The 18,556-nt window shown below is 39.9% G+C and overlaps 1 protein-coding gene across 1 annotated transcript; it reads right to left on the bottom strand.

Annotated features, from left to right (window-relative positions):
* Nucleotides 1-2,537: 2,537 nt before the first annotated feature.
* On the bottom strand, nt 2,538-16,972 carry KLHL31 (kelch like family member 31). Its single transcript, XM_008495638.2, has 3 exons — nt 16,782-16,972; nt 13,176-14,379; nt 2,538-9,531 (listed from the first exon to the last, which is right to left on the bottom strand). The coding sequence occupies exons 2-3, from the start codon at nt 14,345-14,347 to the stop codon at nt 8,799-8,801; spliced, it is 1,905 nt and encodes a 634-aa protein (XP_008493860.1). The 5' UTR covers nt 14,348-14,379; nt 16,782-16,972; the 3' UTR covers nt 2,538-8,798.
* Between the last annotated feature and the right edge of the window lie 1,584 nt (nt 16,973-18,556).

Below are 18,556 nucleotides of genomic sequence, written 5' to 3'. Positions count from 1 at the left end.
GATGCTGCGTGAGTGATGCTCCACTCGGGAAGGAGTCAGGATCAGGCGCCGGATTTAAATTTGAATTTAATTTCACTCTACCCTTGGCAAAAGAGGAGAAGTTTAAGAGCCCAGTTGGCAGTAGTCGAGGCTGAGAAAGCCAAGTTTGCTGCCTTCAGGAAAGCACCACGGCATTCCCGGTTATCTGAGCAGCTATTCGGAGCGTTGCCTTATCAGAGCTGTTCCGCCTACTACAGGGTGGGCGCCCCAGTTAGGAGGTGGCACAACAGGACACGGAGTGGGAAGCTGTGATTTGGTCTGTAGCCGGCTGAAGAGAGGAACACGAGTTACAGACCACGAAATTTTTATTCTGAATTTTTGTTTAGATAAGCAACTTGAATAAATTCACTGTTTGGCTCAGAATAATCCCTTACATAAACAGTAACACTAACTAAAAGCTTGCTCAGTTTGGCTGTTCCTAATTAACTTCGGCAAAGTTGTGACCTTCCTGATCTTACTGGGTGTTCTCATGTTGCTATGTGAGGATTCAACTTAAGGAATACATGTTGTTCTTCACATGAAAAAAAGAATACATGGCCATAGGCTTGGATAGCATTTACCTAATCAGTATTTCACAAAAATGAAGAAACAGACCAATTTATAGGCTTCTATATGATGAGTTTAAGTTGGTATAATGGATACCATAAATCTGTGCAGGACCTACAGCTAACCTATGGATAATTTAGGGTAAAACCAGCTTTCACTAAGTGAATATTTCATGCATAATTTTCAACTCTTCTTGAAGGAAAATATGACCATAATAAGCTCTGAAATGTATATGCAGAACAAAAACAATCAAACAAACAAACAAACAACCCAAGTTTTCTAGACCCTTAAGTAACAAGGAAAACATTATACAAAATAAAGGATCCAGCTAAATTTTACTTTAATCCATGTTTGGGTTTTTTTTGCCATGCTGGCAAACAATTAATTTGTCAGGACTTGCTTATTTTTCTTTTCTTGTATATCATAGTATAACTGTAAACTTGTCTTTTGGGCAGTTTTTACCACACAGATTCATGGCTTGACTCCTCAAAATCTTCCCTGAATTTTAAAGCAGAATCATCCCTTTAGTTTCCTTGAATTCACCCCTGAATTTTGATCTGCTCTTCTTCAGCTCCCAGCAATGATAGACATGATTGTTTACTTTTTTATTCTTCACTTTAACATTACTGAACATTATTCTTTCCACACCAGCTACTTGGCTTACCTGGCTCTGAACAGCCATAAAGGCAGCCTGGTTAGAAGGTGAAAATTACTGAAGAGAAGAAATTGTCTGCTGAAAAATACTGATAGTGAAAGGCCTGCCAGTCTGGGACTGTGAGCCCAGGGACTAGACACATCTTTGGAAAGGGAGATCAGAGTACCTAGAAAACAGAGACATCCTGAGTTACCACTGATAAGCACAAAAAAATGGACTGTAACCACAACTTATCACCCAAGAAAGTGTCAGACGTCCTATAAAAATAAATCGGTCTGAAAAAACAGAAACCAGTATCATCTGTTGGCTTTTACAAGTGAAAAAGAGAAACTAACACCATCTACTGGCTGCTGGAAGTATAATGTCCTACACCCTTTTACTCCTGTTATAAAAGGGACTTCATTTTTATTCAACGTGAAGTGTTTCTGAGAACTTCCTGGTTGAATGCCCTATGAACTTTCCATGAGCTCTTTGACTGATTCTCAGTGGGGACGCCCATATGACTCCAGGCTTTGTGACAAGGATCTGCTTTGAAGGGAGACCCTGTTATCTTACTGCTTGGGTCAGTCCTTCTGTCTTTTGGGGATGGTGAGGTGTCCCACCCACAGAACTGGTTTCTTCCTCCCTTCTGAGATGTTTTGGATAATTCTGAAAACTGATTCCCTTCATGTAAAAATTACATATACTCATAAGCATTCTGTCATAAGTATATCTCCTGTTAAATTATTGTTGATCAGGTTGCTTCACTAATAAGCTTCACTAATATAGCTCCACAGTAAGCTGTAGTAATCTGTAATATTATTTACCTACTTGGGTATTACTGTCATTGATTATACTACCATATTTCTTGATGCTATTATTGGTTGACATCATGCTATCAGCTGATACTCTATTACTGGCTCCTGATAATGATTTGTAATAGCTTGATATTTTTTCATTCATATTCACTTTATTAATCTTGATATTAGCTTTTTCCACCATAGATATATTTAGAAGTGGTGATTTTTGTAGTTGCATACTTGCTGGAGGTGATTTTTGTGGTATTTCTGGTAACTTGTAATAAAGCAGAGAAGTGTAGAGGACAAGGCCTCTGTGTCCTTGTGTATTACGGAATCCTGGGAACACAAAGTCACGATTTCTGCACAGCCACAGGCTGGGTAATCTCAAATCATGACATCTGCCTAATGCCAAATCACACTTTGAACCAAGCTCTTGGTTTCAAAACACAGAAAGCAGTGTTTGGCACACCAGACCCTCTCATCTGTGTCACTACTAAATTGGTCTTCAGAATTCAGTCTTTTTTTTTTTCCTTAATTTTTTGATGATTTTATTTCCAACACTGTTGCTTATACAATCCAAATGAAAACATGTTCACAATTGCTGATCAGACATGTGATCTATCATCATTTCTCATTAAGCATTTTGATTACAACAAATGACTGTGGAATTCATTGTCAAAAAGCAAGTTGTTGTCCGTGTAATATAATGCAATAGATAAAAGTGGCTCCAGTGTCACACTGTGTAGCTTATTGTGAAGGTGATTTGACAGCCTGGGTGTAACAAACATTCCAGTTCACTGATACGAAAGGAAGGATCAGCACAGGGCTCAGAAAACAAAGCATATTTCAACTGCAACCAAGCATTCATTGGAAAGAGATTTTTGCAGTTTCCAACTGATTTTACAATAAGAATGTTTGCACCGTGTGTCAACAGTTTTATTTAAAGCATACAATGAAAAATACCAGTGTATTGTTATTCTTCTTAACTACAACTGTGCTGCACTCATTTTTTAAATTTTTATGTAGTAACATTCTGAGATGATACTTGCTGCTTTTTTATGTTGAAATGTGTTCCCCTTAGTTATCACAGTCCATTCTTATAGTGTGTTTGAGAAAACCTATATGTATAAGCAACATGTCTAACACTTATAAGCCAGGGAAATGCTTTACTCAAGAAAGTTATATTTTTAATTTTTCTTGTTGACAAAAAAACTGCCAAGGCAGCAACAAATCCAGTGTATCTGAAGGTGTATGTTCCCATTCTTACCAACAGAAACTGACTATGTATTTCTCTTAAGTTTACTAATTGACTATATTTTTACTGAAAATTTAATTTTCATTGAGACAGTAATGAATTTGTACAAGTCTTGTTGCTTAGCAAATCTCATCTGGTATTAAATGAATCTCTCATATAAGCTATAAGAATTGTATGTATTTTCTTTTAATCTTTAGGGAACTTCTAGGATCATAGCACTTGCAAATGAGCACCAGAAACTGATTTTTCATTCCTTTTTTTTTTTTTTTTCCAGCAGGCATTGCAGATTATGTCCTTTTCCTGTATGGTGGCCACCGGTGATGAGATTTTTAAAATTAGATTCACAGGTGAACTTTTATATACTGTTTACATCTGTGCATCTTCTTTGGTGCCCCATGAATCACTCAGTTATGGACAAGAATGAGAAAATAAAAGGGACAAGAAACCCTCCTTTGCATGGAGGAGTAAAAGTATAAATCTATGCATCACAATGTTTTTGATCACTTACAGAAAGTTTATACTTAAAAAAAAGGATGAGAAGATTCATTGCAAAAAAGTCAGAAGACTACAGAAGACTACTATTTATTGGCTTCAACTGCCTCCTCCAATCTGGTAGCTTTAGAATTTGAAAAAGATTTCCCAGCTTGGGTAAACCAGGTTAAAGTGGATTGAATATTCAGTTGAACTGAGAATTTAAGATACTGGCAACTGAAAATTGAGTCTTGCTTTTCATAAGAAAGGCTGGAACACCTCAGTTAGAGAACATAAAGAAAGGCTGCTTACAGAAAGATGTGTGTTGAAGCAGGTAATTCCCTCCAGCATGTATTTATCAAACATTGTTGAGAATGGGATAAAAACCTACATCTTCCTGTTTTGACTGACTGGAGGTTCTTGCACCTCCTATCCTATGTGTTGCACAAACACCCTTGGAGCAGAGGTTTGTGTTTTTTTTTGAGCAGCCACCCAAATTGAAAAAAATCCTTACAGAGAAGCTGAGCCTCGAAACATTTCATGCTCCTGCATGGTAAGTGGGCAGTTGAGCAGCAATATTGAGGAGCAGTCTAATACCTCAGTGTTGGCTTTCATTGGGCATTGTTATTGTCTACCTAGGAATTTAGTTCTTGTATTTTTATTTTCCAAACATAAACACATGAGAATAACTGTATACAGTAGAACTTGCTCTGAATTCAAGAAAGTAAGCATGATTCTGCAACTATTTGTTTGACTGTTGTGTTTGCAACTAAAATTACTGAACCCAGCTGTTACCAGTGAAAAACTCCCTCTAAATCCAGCACGGGTTTGGAGAAAGCTAAAACTGTAGGATCAACTAATCTAGGTTTCAGGACAACGTAAAACATAGTTTTATTCAGTCATTTCATTCATCATGTCCTTCTTTGTACAAGAACTGTCATTTTAAAATCTCAACACAAAGCAGTTTTCAACACCTCATAGCTTTGGTTGATGCTAATTTTGTCTGCATCCCTCTTTGACCAGCTAGAAATTGGCACTTAAGCTTACTGCACTTTTGGCTGATCCACAGACAATCCTGTGGGTTAACTTCAGGAAGATACTAAATGAGCATGATCTCATCCTGATTAAGAACTAAGCACAAAATCTTCCTTTCAGCAGAAGTTTTCAACAGTAAGTTCCTCCCTCACAACCTTGTAACGTACTCTCCCATGCACCTACACAAGTATGAATAAAAAAGAAAACAAAACACTTTCAAACTGTTTCACTCACAGACTGAACAAAGCTTATTTTCAAATTTGAATTCTTTGGAAGCACAGATGTTGTCCACTATAAAATGCACAGGCATAAGGAATTTTGAAGATCACAGCATGTATGATTTTTTTTCTTTCTATTAGTATAGCATTAAAGAAGATCTCTGTCATGTTTTAACAATCTGCATATCACACAGTTGTAGGCTCTCAGCTCTACTTAATGCTACCATTTAGAGTGCTTCCTAAACCACATTTTAAAGTTTCTTTTTTTGATATGCAATATTTCAAGTTTGACTGAGATGTTATTAGACATCTGGAGACTGAAAATATGGTACTGGACAATGAAAGAACACTGTACCATAAGACACAACATACAAACTATTTTTCACAGTTGTAACAAAACAAGTTTGTACATAGAAATGTCACAAATAGCTCAGTGCCTTTGTATGATCAAAATAATATTAAGTTCAGCTGATACCGTCACATATTAAGGGTCAAATCCTGGCTCAATGTGCAGTTGACACCTAAACAGATGCTTAGAGAAAATAACACAAATAACACAGCTACTCTGAAGTGTTATACTCCTAACAATGCCATTTGCTAATCTACCTAAGATTTTTGGCCTGAGGTACATACCTAATTTGTGCTACAGAAGAATCCCATGGCCAGTGGTACCTGGCTCCTGCCCTAGGACACATCTTCATGCATTTGTTGTGGCCAAGGGCAGGGGAGGCTGAGAAGCAGAGGTCTTCCTTCTTTGTATGACTATTTTGGCAGGCATCTGTATCCACTATTCTGCCAGAATTTGGCCAGGAGTTTGAAATCCTGTGCATCTTACTCAGTAGTCTCAGCAAAGTCAATGGAACTTCTTTGTAAGATGAAAAGGATTTGGCCCCCAAAGTTTTTAACCCTTTAAGTAGTAAGAGAGTAGTTTCATTGCACTTAGCCCATCATTCACAAATACCTTTCTACTCAAAACCAGAAGATGGTTGTTGGCCTATAGGAAGTGTTGACTCACAAAAGAGGAAATCTTGCAGCAGCACCTGACTACTCACAGAATTTTTAAACTCAGTTCCAATAGGGAAAATGAGAAACTTGTGTATGACACAATTTAATCCAATGTCCCTCTGTGGCCAAAATTATTGTTTCTTCAATTCCTAAATACCATCTTTTGGGTGCTTTAGGAACACTGAGTAATTCAAGTATTTATACAACTATAATTGGATATCACGGAATCATAGGATGTGCTGAGTTGGAAGGGACCCTTCAGAATTACCAAGTTCAAATTCTGTCTTGTGTGGGGCACCTCTAGAATCACACATGTGCCTGAGAGTGTCATGCAAACACTTCTTGAACTCAGGGAGGCTTGGTGCTGTGACCACTGTCCTCATTGGACCAGGTGGATAAGGAACTTCATCTAATAGCATTAAAATTTAACAAAAGAAAAAAAAATTGGAGCAGATGGATTTTTCAAAGAGCTTCCTAAATAAGAGAAATTTTGCTCTCATCCATAAGAAGCTTTAGGTGACTGGAACAGGTATTTTTAAATCAAAGTAATCTTACACTGTTATGGAATTCCATGTTTTGTTATGTATTTTAATTTTTTGTGGTTTGAATTAAACAGGATAAATAATAACGGTGTGCTAATTAAATTTATCAAAATTATAAGACAGCATTACTCTGACCAAAAGTCATTGCAATGCAACGTATTCTAATAACATGAAACACTGAAAGATAGAATTTGGGATTTAAAATTGTATTGTCAGGATGCAGACACCAATCCTAAATTAGAACTGGAAAACATAACTGAATACCACAGAGCTTAATCCCAACTGACAGAGTGAATTAATTCATCTCTAATACTGTGTCATGCTCATGCTGCTGCTCAATATTTAGGTGCAACTAAGCTACAAAGAGCAGAGCATGAGTCTGAAAATGCTTGTGTCAACAATATCTGCATTACAGACAATTTTATAGCATTTCCCTTTTGCAGATGAGATAGCAATTTGGCTGCTTTGTACACATTCCTAAGAGCATGACTTCTCATTGGCACCAGAGGCTGGAGGTATCAATGATAATCTGAAGAAACTGCACATGGAAGCCACTATGAACTGGTTAAGGTGAGTGAACTTCTACCCTTTTGCTTATATTAAATCATTTTAGTTCCTTGTGTTGCTTTTTTCTTTCCCCAACAGAAGGATCTAGACATTTTGTGCTGACAGCAGGCCTTTGATATCAATTTCTCAAGGGACATTATAGGCCATATATTCTTTTGGTTAAGGGAACAGGATTTGGTTTCATGCTTAATTCCCTCACTGCATGATAAAATTAGGAAGAAAAGTTATTGGAAGGAAATCTGACTGAAGTCCCAGTGAAGATTAGAGTCCCAGTGACTCTGATCATTGGGAAAACCTCACAGATTTCAACAGGCAGAGCATTAGACTAGCCCTTGGAAAAATGTGAATAAAAGCTCTTCAGAAAATAAAAAGGACTGTAATGAAGGCTTCAAAAAGAAGTATGTAATGGTATTCCCAGGAAAAGGTCAGTTGGGGTAGTGTTGCACCTACACCTGCTAAGAAGGGTGCTAAGTTTTCTCTTTGGTACTATCAAGGAAACTCTCTGATTTCATCCAGTTTTCCCAAGATTCACCATTTTTCACACATATACTCTACTCTTCCAGGAAGATCCTGCAGTCTTGATTCTGTTTTGTTCCTCACTGGGCCAGGAATTTGTTGGAATACTACTGAATAGGAAAGATGCTCTGTACTTCTCCACTCCAAGAGGTGCCTCCTGGCATGAACTCAGCTTACAGATTTTGGCCTGGCTGCAGCAGTTCCTGTCTCTTCACACTGATGAGGACCTTCTTGAACAAGAACATCATTCCTACACAGATGGGAAGAGTAGGAATAGGAGGAGACATTCTGACTGGCCTTCATGCCTTCCACCTGGAGTGACAAGAGAGTCTCCCCGGCATGAGGAGGAGGATGGGTCATGGTCTTGTTCCTTGGTGTACACATGGAGATCAGGAGAAAAACCTAGCACCCAAGGCAGGCCTTGGGGCTGTCCCTAATGCCTGCAGAAGGTAAGGTAATCCTGTGGATTCAGGTCTTGAAATGTCACAGCATTTGATATTAAAAGGAAAGGGTTTCATGGCATAAGGTAGGGAACCTTCCTAACTTCTGAACAAACAAAACTTTTGAAATTTTTGATGTGAATAACATTGCCACAGGGGGAGTACACACATGCTATATCTTATGGTTTGTGGAGGTTGGTTTGTTTGTTTATTTCCCCTGTTTTTCAAAATGGAATATGCTTAGAAATGAAAAAAACTGGCCAATTTTATGATCATGTGGCACATTCCTGACCTATGCTGAGATTTATTACTAGCAATACCTGACTTTCATTTTGACTTCTGAAAGCATTTAAAACTCAATATTAAAAAAGCCTCACAACAATCTTCTGAAGCAAGTATATATCTATTTTACAGGTAAGGAAACAAAGGCACAAAAAAATTTAAATAATTTGCCACAGATAACTCTAAATCAGTGGCAAAGTCAGGAAAAAAATTAAATTCCCTTTGCAGTCATGGCTTAATTTTCTTTTCCTGCTAGTAAAGCCTATCTTATCCCTAATATGTAGTTTTGTGCCATCTGTATTACATCATGAAAAGTGCCCAGTTTGCACTGTTAAAAGTGCTGCAAAACCAATGATTTTTTCCATATAAGCACAAAAATGCTACTTAAAGGGTTAATTATACAGCTGTGCCAGTAAACATTTGTACTTACTGATGCTTAGACCTGTACTTAAATACTGACTGGGACAGAAGAAACTGAGCTGGCCCTGGACTCTCTTGTCTTGGTGCTGGGCATGGATATTGTACAGCAGGATACGCCCACAGTGGCCTCAGGCAGCTCATCTTCCTCTGTCCACTCATTGAGGTCCGGATTATAGCACTGAATGCATTTCTTATATTTCTTCTCTATTTCATTCCAGCCACCCACCAAGTAAATTTTCCCATTAAGGATGGAGGCACCAGCAGTGCTGACTCCAGTTTGGAGCGGAGCCACGTAACTCCACTGCCCTGTGTAAGGACTGTAACACTCCACGGGGAGAACGTCCACCCTCTCAGCTCGCCCCCCCAGCTGAGACCCCCCCATGACATAGACCCTCTCCAGCAGAGACACTGCACAGTGCCAGCCCCTCGGGGTGCTGAGGCTGGACTTATCCTGCCAGCTATCTTTGCTGGGGTCATACACGCACACTGAGCGAGAGTAAGCATTATTAATGTACCCTCCTGTCACCAGGATCTGACCATCCACCACGGCACTGGCATGACAGCACCTGGGCACCTCCAGAGATGCCTTTGGCTGCCACTGATTTGTGGCAGGCACATAGCACTCAATGGAGGAGAGGGAGCCCTCAGGGTTGCGACCACCCACGGCATAGAGGAGGCCATTGAACACGTTCAGGCTGAAGTGGGTGCGCCGCTGGTTCATGCTCGCCAGGTGAATCCAGGTGTTGAAACGAGGATCGTATCTGAAAGCATTAAAAAAGAGGGGATCTGTCTCACACACTGCTCTGCTCAATTCCACAGTTCAGTCCCTGTCCCACTCCTGCTGCAGCTGCAAAGTTGCTAAGATTTTAGTCACTTACTTAGCCTGTGGAATGAAACCGGTATTCCAGATTAATTTTCTAAATATATTTAGGTTTTGATTGGAAAAAAAAAAAGTGTTCGTATCACTCAGACCTGGTGTTACATCAATGAAGTAAAACTGACTTCTGTAATTTGATTTTGTGCAGTAACCTCATTAGAATATTGTAAAGAGGTACTATCAACATACAACAGAAATTTTAGAAGTTTTTTGCAATTTACACCTACAGAAAACATGTCAAAATTTACTCAGAGAGTTCTTAGAAATGTTATGTGGTGAATTATATTTGCATCTTTTTGGCACTTTTTAAATGATATGTGTTCTTTCCCTGCCACTCATATGGAGTAAGAATTATGTGGAAACAATATATCTGCTTTCTAATGATATACATATCTGAAATAATATTCGCTGTCTTTGAATTTTAAATAAGCAATTTTGAAATATGAAATAACAAATCATGATTCTTGAAAGACCTGAGAGAGGGTCACGAGACCCATACATTTATCCTGTTGCATGCTGAGGGCACCAGGGAATCATACATGAGAAGTCCACAGACATTCTGATGGGAATTCCACGAGTGGACTGAGAGCTGTCTGAGTGACCAACCCCAGGGGGCCATGATCAAAGGTGAGGGGTCAAGTTGGAGGCCTGTAGCCAGTGCTGTCCCCCAGGGTCCAGTTTTGTTTAACATATTCATCAGTGACCTAAATGAGGGAACAGTATATCCTCAGCGAGTCTGCTGATGATAGAAAACTGGGAGTGGCCAACATGCCAGAGAGCTGTGTTGCCATCCAGCATGACATGGACAGGCTGGAGAATTGAGCAGAGAAGAACCTAATCAGGTTCAATAAGGGCAAATTTAAGGCTGTGCTCCTGGGAAGCAGCAACCCCATACATCAGTACAGGTTTGGGGCTGATCTGCTGGAAAGCAGCCCTGATGAGAAGGATCTTGGAGTCCTGGTGGACAGTGAGTTAACCATGAACCAGCATTGTGTCCTTGTGACCAACAGTGCCAATGGTATCATGGGATGCATTAGGAAGAGTGTGGTCAGTAGGTTGAGGAAGGTCATCTTCCCCCTCTATTCTGCCCTAGTGAGGTCACATCTGGAATACTGTGTTCAATTCTGAGCTGCCCAGTTCAAGAGAGACAGAACTACTGAGGACAGACCAGCAGAGAGCAACAAAGGTGACAGGGAGACTGGAGCATCTCTGTTACAAGGAAAGGTTGAGAACTAGGATTGTTTAGCCTGGAGAAGAGAAGACTGAGTGCAGACCTTATCAATGTCTATTAATATCTAAAGGGCAAGTGTAAGGAGGATGGATCCAGACTCTTAGGACATTAGGACAAGAGCCAATGGGCACAAACTGGAAAGCAGGAAGATCAGTGTAGCCATGAGGGAAAATCTTCTTTACTGTGAGGGTGGCAAGGCACTGGGACAGGCTGTCCAGGGGGGTGGTGGAGTCTCCTTCTCTGGAGACATTCCAAAACCACCTGGATGCAATCCTGCGTGATGTGTTCTAGCCAGTCCTGCTTTAGCAGGGGATTGGACTTGATGACCTTTAGAGGTCTCTTCCAACTGCAATGATTCTGTGAGTTGGCATGCCCCACGTTAACAGCGGAACAGGGAGCAGAACTCATCCAGTGGTGGACGCCAAGGATTCCCCCACCTCTTCCCCATCACCAAGGTGTGCACTGAGCACACAGCTCTTTGTGAGACAGTGAAGCACACCTTAAAGACAGAAGTCAGGAGAACAACAGCATAATCTTTATGTAACCTATTTTTGCAAAAAAGTAGATTACACAATAAAAATGACCTAGGGAAAAGCTCTGCAGAGGGATCTCAACAGGCTAGATCAATGGTCCAGGTCAGCTGTAAGAGGTTTAACAAGGCCGAGCATTGGGTCTTGCACTTGGATCACAACAACCCCATGCAACACTACAGGCTTGGGCAACAGTGGCTGAAGAGCTGCTCAGAGGAAAAGGACCTGGGAGTGTTGGTTGATAGCTGGGTGGTGACTGTGAGCCAGAGTGTGCCCAGGTGGCCAAGATGGCCAACATCATCCTGGCTTGCATCAGGAATTGTGTGGCCAGCAGGACTGGGAAATTATTGTCTCCCTATATTTAGCACCGGTTGAGGCTGCACCTCAAATACTGTGTTAGGTTTTGAGCCCCTTACAAGTAGGACTTTGAAGTGCTGGAATATGCCCAAAAGGTGGCAGCAAAGGTGGTGAAGGGTCTGGAGCACAAGTCTTCTGAGGAGTGGCCAAGGAAACTGGGGTTATTTAGCTTGGAGAAAAGGAGGCTGAGGGCCGACCTTATCACTCTCTACAACTACCTGAAAGGAGGTTGTAATGAGGCAAGGGTCAGTCTCTTCTCGCAAGTAGCAAGTGATAGAACAAGATGAAATGGCCAGAAGTTACCTCAGGGAAGGTTTAGATTGGGTATTACACACTGGATATTATTATCTTCTTTACTGAAAGAGTGGCCAAACATTGAAAAAGGCTGTTCAAGCAAGCGATTTTATCACCATCCCCAGAGATATTTAAAAGACATGTAGATACAGTGCTTAGGGAGATGGTTTAGTGGTGGATTTGGCCATATGTTAGGTTAACAGGTTGACTTGATCTTAAAGGTCTTTTTGAACCAAACTGAATCTATGAGTCCCTTATTCATTAATTTTGCATGTTGGTTGAAGTTATCTGGAAGTGCCTTCTGGAAGCAGAAAAGCACTGATAGGACTGCAGCTGTATATTACCATTGCATGTCCATAGTGTGTTAGCAGATAAAAAACTGAGTTGTCTCACCTCCAGCCTTTGCTTCAAGCTATTGTGTGCTGTCAAGTTTTAGATTGTGCTGTTCAAAAACTTGTATCACCAATCTGATTATTGCATGTTAGCCTGTGCACTCTTCTGACCTCATTATCACCAGTGGAGTCCTCAGCAGACTATACTTAGGAACTCCAAGATTTCAGAAGTGAGGTATTATTTGGGGTACAATACAGAAGAGAAATATAGCCTTCAAGAGACTGTGACATTGTTTCTAAAATCTCAATAAAGAAAGAAAATAAAGGATAGTAAATGCAGTATAAACGCTGTTGAAAATATGATGAATGGTGTGTGGGAAATCAAGATTATAATACCTTAAAGGTGTTTCTCAGAACTTTCTGCAAGGCATTAGAAACTCTTGAAATTTAAAGTTGTTGATCTGGTGCATTTTAATGGTACCCTAGAACACCCCTAAACTTCCTATTTATGTTCCTTTTTATTTTCTCCACTTGGAGTAAGTTTTCTCTGTTGTATTCACTTCTCTTTCTGCATGTGTAACCATGGTGAAGTTTTTGTATAACTTCAGTTCCATATTTCTGTTCATTCAAAATTGAATGTAGCATAGTAGCCATACCTCCCCAACCTCATCCCCTCTCTGTTGTCTTATCACAGAATCACATGATGCATGTCACAAACCACTTTGGTCTATCTGCATTGTATGTAAGTGATCTTTCCATCCTTCTTAAATAAATAACCAGTTACCTGCAGAAATTGCTGACTGCATGCTTGGCTTGGTTCCTGGCATCATTCTGGTCTTCCCCACCAGCCACATAGAGAAATCCATCCATCACTGTCACACACTGATTAAAACTTTTAGAAGGCATTTCAGTCAGCTTCCTCCATCCATTTTCAGGATCTCTGTATAAGATGTCTCTGCTAAGAGATTTTTCTGCTAGAGCAGGGCGCCCCCCAACAGTAACTAAGACTCTGAAACCTCCACGGATCCTCGTTCTTCTGGACTGCAGTGTATTCTGGTGGTAGGGAAGCAAATGATAGTTCATGGCATCCACTAGGAGCTTATGGCAGTCTGCATCTTGCATCATTCTGGGAACAGTTTGAACATAACTGACAAGGTCTTGGGCTGAGATGGTACCAAAACGGATGTTACTTAAGAGATCAGCAGCAAACTTAACTCTTTTTTGGTCAAATTCCAGCCATTTTATCGCAATCTGGAATGCAACAATTTCAGAAGGCAACTGCAAGTCATCATCTGCAAGAAGTTCATTAATCTGATCAAAAGTAAGTTTTAAGAACTGTTCGGTTTCTGAAAACTCGATGAAGTTGTCTCGAATAAATTTATGTGCTGCTTCCTTGGTTGTTTTCAGTCCGTATGTTTCTGCAATATTGGCAACGTACATACAATTCTCAACACTGATTTCTTGGATTAGAAAATCACAGCACATCTTTACAAGGGAGTGAATCTGTAGATAAATTGCTGTGGAAATAATACTACCTATTGTATAAAGTGAGAGAGTAAGTTTTCCAGTGTAAGCATAAGTGATAACAGTAGCTAGACCCAGTGGGGATACGTCATTGAGGTCTACTCTTTGAGTGGACGGATCCTTCTTCAAGATGTTGTGAAAGTAGTCACTGCATGAAGCCATCACCACCTTATGAACACTGAAGGATTTGGTTTTGGTACTGATAGTCAAGTCACAAAGAAAATTTTCTTGTCTCATTCTGCTTAGACCTTCCAAGAGATTTGGGCTATATGATGGGTCAGAAACTTCAGAGGAGATGCAGCTGAAACCATTTCCTCCATCCAAGAGTCCATTCAAGCCATTTAGTTTACTGAGAGGGCCATCTTCCACAATGATAGTCATTTCATTGATATCTGCTTTGTTCTTCTTTACATTCTTCTTCTTAGGGGCCATGACTGCAATAAAGTATTACAGCCAAGAGCTTGCTAAAAATAAAATTAAAACATTTAGAGCTGCACTGCAGTTGTAAAATGTAATAGCGGAGTAACTATGCGACCAATACAACCTTTCACAATATACAGAAATGCCACAAAACCAGAAGAGACAAGATAATCTATCTTTTTAAGAACTATTATACTGTCCTAGAATGTAGTGTGGCTGCCTATTAATAACAATGCATACTCAAAATGTGAAGAATGGACTTATAACACCTAAAAAGAATTCCTTTTTTCTTAAATAGCACAGTCATAAAGAGAACATTCCCCTATTGTCACCACACTCAAAGACTTACGTTACTTCCTAAACATTAAATGAGCTTGCCAGAGTTTAAGTATTTTAAAAGTACATTTAAATCTGCCAGAATTTAGATATGAATTCAGTAGTCTGAAGCACAGGAAAGATGTGGGCCCCAAAAATTTGTTCATCCACACTCCAGGTCTAGTACAGACTTACAGTCAAGGTCAGAATTTGACCATAAAATAGTAACAGGAACAAATTGTTTTTAAAACCCCACAACATAAGGCATAAAGACAATGTGAATTTTAATACGTCATCTTGACTTTAGATTCAGTATCTGGTCCACATTGTTTCCAAGTTTTTGTAACTTTTTGTTTTCTAGACTGATGATATTCTATGTCCCATGTCAAATTCATAAATAAATTCTACCCATAGCACACTTGGCTTGCTCTTCCATGTCAGTAACTTGAAACTTATAATCCTATATTTAGGATTTTTTCCAACTTTTATTTGAGAAAAATATAATGCAGAATGTGTTATTTGAAACAAGTTCTTTATGTGCAAAGGTTAGCAATTACTTCCATGGAGTTATGTTTTAACAGATATTTTGAATGAGACTTATTACCTCTAGGCAAGTTCCAGTTCTCGCTGAAATGAAGAGATGGGTTTTTGTTAAAGGCAATGTGAGATTAGCCCCCTAAATAATTTTCAAAGGAGCTATTTCAAATAAGTATATGCAAATACACCTTGAAGACAAGCACTGGTTCTCAATAACACAGTTCAAAGAGAATTGATGAGATCAGCATTCAAATATATTAATATACAGCATTTATGTTCAATATATCCCTTGATTTTTAAACCATGCATACCAGCTAATTTTTTCTGTGGCCTTTGTGCTCGTTGATGAAGAAATGCTACCTGATGATAAAACAGAACGTCTGGATTATTTTAGATAACTTAATAAAAAACTCCAGTAATATTTCATTCTAAAAATCCCAACACATCAGTTTTTCCTTAGACACACAGCACAGAACAAAATGGCAATTTAATTATAGAAAGGAATGGTCGCTGCCTGCGAGCACCAGGAATTTTTCCCTGCTTCTGCTGCTGCAGGGTGACGACCACGCGCCAAGCGGGCGAGCGAGGCCGTGTGTGCCAAAAGTGCCAGTGTCAGCACTGTGCCACAAGTGCCAGTGTCAGTGCTGTGCCACTAGTGTCAGTGTCAGCCCTGTGCCACTAGTGTCAGTGTCAGCTCTGTGCCACTAGTGTTAGTGTCAGTGCTGTGCCACGCTGACGTGAGCTGTGATCCAACAGAGCTCCCTTTGCCAGTGCCGGGTCAGCTGCTGCCTGGCTCCCCCCGCTCCAGCTGCATTCCAGGAGCTGCATCTGTTGAGACCTATCAAGAGTCACCTCCCAGAATAGCAACCTCCCAACAGCTTGCCATTTTAAGAGAGGTTCAATCAAAGGTATAGCTGGTGTTTTAGTATACTTTGGTGGCTCAAAGAAACATTTTTTTTGCAAAAAACCCTGTGCTATCCCAACCACCATGTATATTTGTTGACAAAGAATGAAAGAAAAAAACTTCTGGATGTTTTCGTATGTTACTCACAGAGTTACAGTTTCACATATTAATAGCCTCGACTTCACTACTGGCAAGGGCATACTCTTTTGGCAGGCATATTTGTGGTTCTAAATATTTTTAGAGACCCATAACTTAAAAACTTTAATACATGCAGCACTTAATGTTTATTGTCTCACTGTGTCATTGCAGACCTTATTTAAACCTGTGATATTTATAAGCTCTCTGTTCAAAAATGTCCACTCTCCAATGCTTTTATCTGAAAAAATACTTATCCATCAGCAGAAGCATCACCAGCTTGTTTAGTGTGTAAGCTTGTAAGTGACAGGACATACAAAAACAGTGAAACAAATCAAACAATCCTACAATAAATCTAAGTTGCTGAACTCTGAAAACCCTGGATGATACGGTTTTCGACATCCATTTGTTTTCACCTAAATTATGTATCTTAAGAACAACTCATGCTGACAGACACTCGGGATCCAAACAATGCATTCAAACAATCAATCTTCCCCCCTCCTTTAAAATACTACTTCTAACCTCTATGAAAGTGAGGAGTTAAAAACTCCTTACCCTCCTCAGAAAAATGGTGTCCCAGAGCTGTCCGAGAAGCTGTCAGTGAAAATGCCTCTTCCTTGGAAAAATGAGAAGACAAAAAGAGAGGAAAAGTGGTAAAAAAGAGAGAAAGATCAGAGGCCACTTGATAAGTCCCAGATTGTGATTTTCAGCGTGACGCTCTGCTGTGACAGTGAGCAAAGGAGACTGGTGCCTGAGCTCGGGTGCTCTTTAAAATGACCCCTCCTCTCTGTGCCTCTGCCCAGCCAGGGAAGCTCAGTTTCCCCAGCCTGCCTGGCCTCTCAAAACCAGGAGAACAACCCTGGACCATCCAAATGCTCAGGGGTAAGGGAGGAAAGGGAGGATGGTAGATCTGCAGCGGGTAAGAATTTTTCTAGGTAAGGGTAGGGTGGAACCCTGGGTTCCCCACCTCAAAGCTGGGTGCAAACTAGCATGCCGGGGGAGGGGACAGGTTTAGATCAGACACGGGGAAGATAATTTTTATGATGAGGGTACTGAGACACTGGAACAGGTTGTCCTGAGAAGTTCTGGGTGTTCCACATCCCTGGAAGTGTTCAAGGATGGATAAGATGAGCAACCTGCTCCAGTGAAAGATGTGCTATGGCAGGAAGGTTGAGTGGATGATCTTTGAAGGTCCTGTCCAACCTAACCCGTTCTGTGATTAGACTACTCTATGACCTAAAACAACAAGCAGGAAATGCCAAGGGAAGGCTGGCACTTTAGTTCCACTTTCTCAGGATTTTGATGCATAACTCTGGGCAGAGGGAAGGAAACTGGCTGATGGTGATTCATAGCCATGTCCTATTTATTGAAGTTAGGTCACTGCTCCTATTAAGACTTGTTTTAGCTTTCAAGGACACTGGCTCACAGCCCCTGATGCCTTTGCAGAGATGTGAACTTTGGCCTTCTGTCTCACCAGAAGGTATCCTAACTTGTGGGTTATACCATACACCATAGGAGTTTACCTCCACCTCTTGCTAGTCAGTTACAGGAATAATATAAAATCAAACCTCCACAACCCAGTAGAATTTCATCTCACAAGAGAATTAATGGGGTCAGAGTGACTGCGTGGGAAGGGAAAGATACTGGGAGAAATGGAAGTCAGAGAAAGGGATGATTTTCTCTTGGCTGTACTTTGTGTACTGCTTATCTCATAGATTTATTTGATTGCCTCTGGGCTTGGACGGGCTATTGCAACAACTGCCACAAAATAACATTTGTTTTGAACTAGTGTTTTTTTGTTTTGTTGTTTTTTTTTTTTAATTAGTGTCATTTTGTACTAGTGGAGTTACAAAAAGTTAGAAGGTAAGAATGAAAACATGTGAAATGAACATGAAGGAGAGGGATGTAAATCCAGCCCCTTCCCACAGCAACAAGGTAATTAGCTTTCCTTAAGAAAATAGGAATAGCTGTGAAAAATAAGGGACAAAGCCTTATTTTAAGATATATTTTGGCAACTTTTCCTTACTATACCACTTATTTTTTTTCCCTCACATGTAGATACCTACTTCCCCAAATATATAACTTAGTAAAACATCAATTTGATATGTAGGACAACATCTGTCATCATAGAAGCACATCTCAATATATTTTAATTTACTGGTCCAATCTGATTATAAAACTCCAACATGGACAAGTCCATTAACTTTTTTAAAGCTATAATAGTTTTACACAAAGCCTATATTCCTCATTGTGCCTCGTGAGTTTTAAGAACTTGTAAAAATTATTTTTTGTAGATAGCATAGGCTTATTTCTAAAACAAGACCCCCAAA

The sequence above is a fragment of the Calypte anna genome, chromosome 3, assembly GCF_003957555.1.
Source record: "Calypte anna isolate BGI_N300 chromosome 3, bCalAnn1_v1.p, whole genome shotgun sequence".
NCBI classification, from domain to species: Eukaryota; Metazoa; Chordata; class Aves; order Apodiformes; family Trochilidae; genus Calypte; species Calypte anna.
The sequence above is the reverse complement of the archived record's forward strand: the minus strand, read 5'-3'. Positions and strand labels throughout refer to the sequence as shown.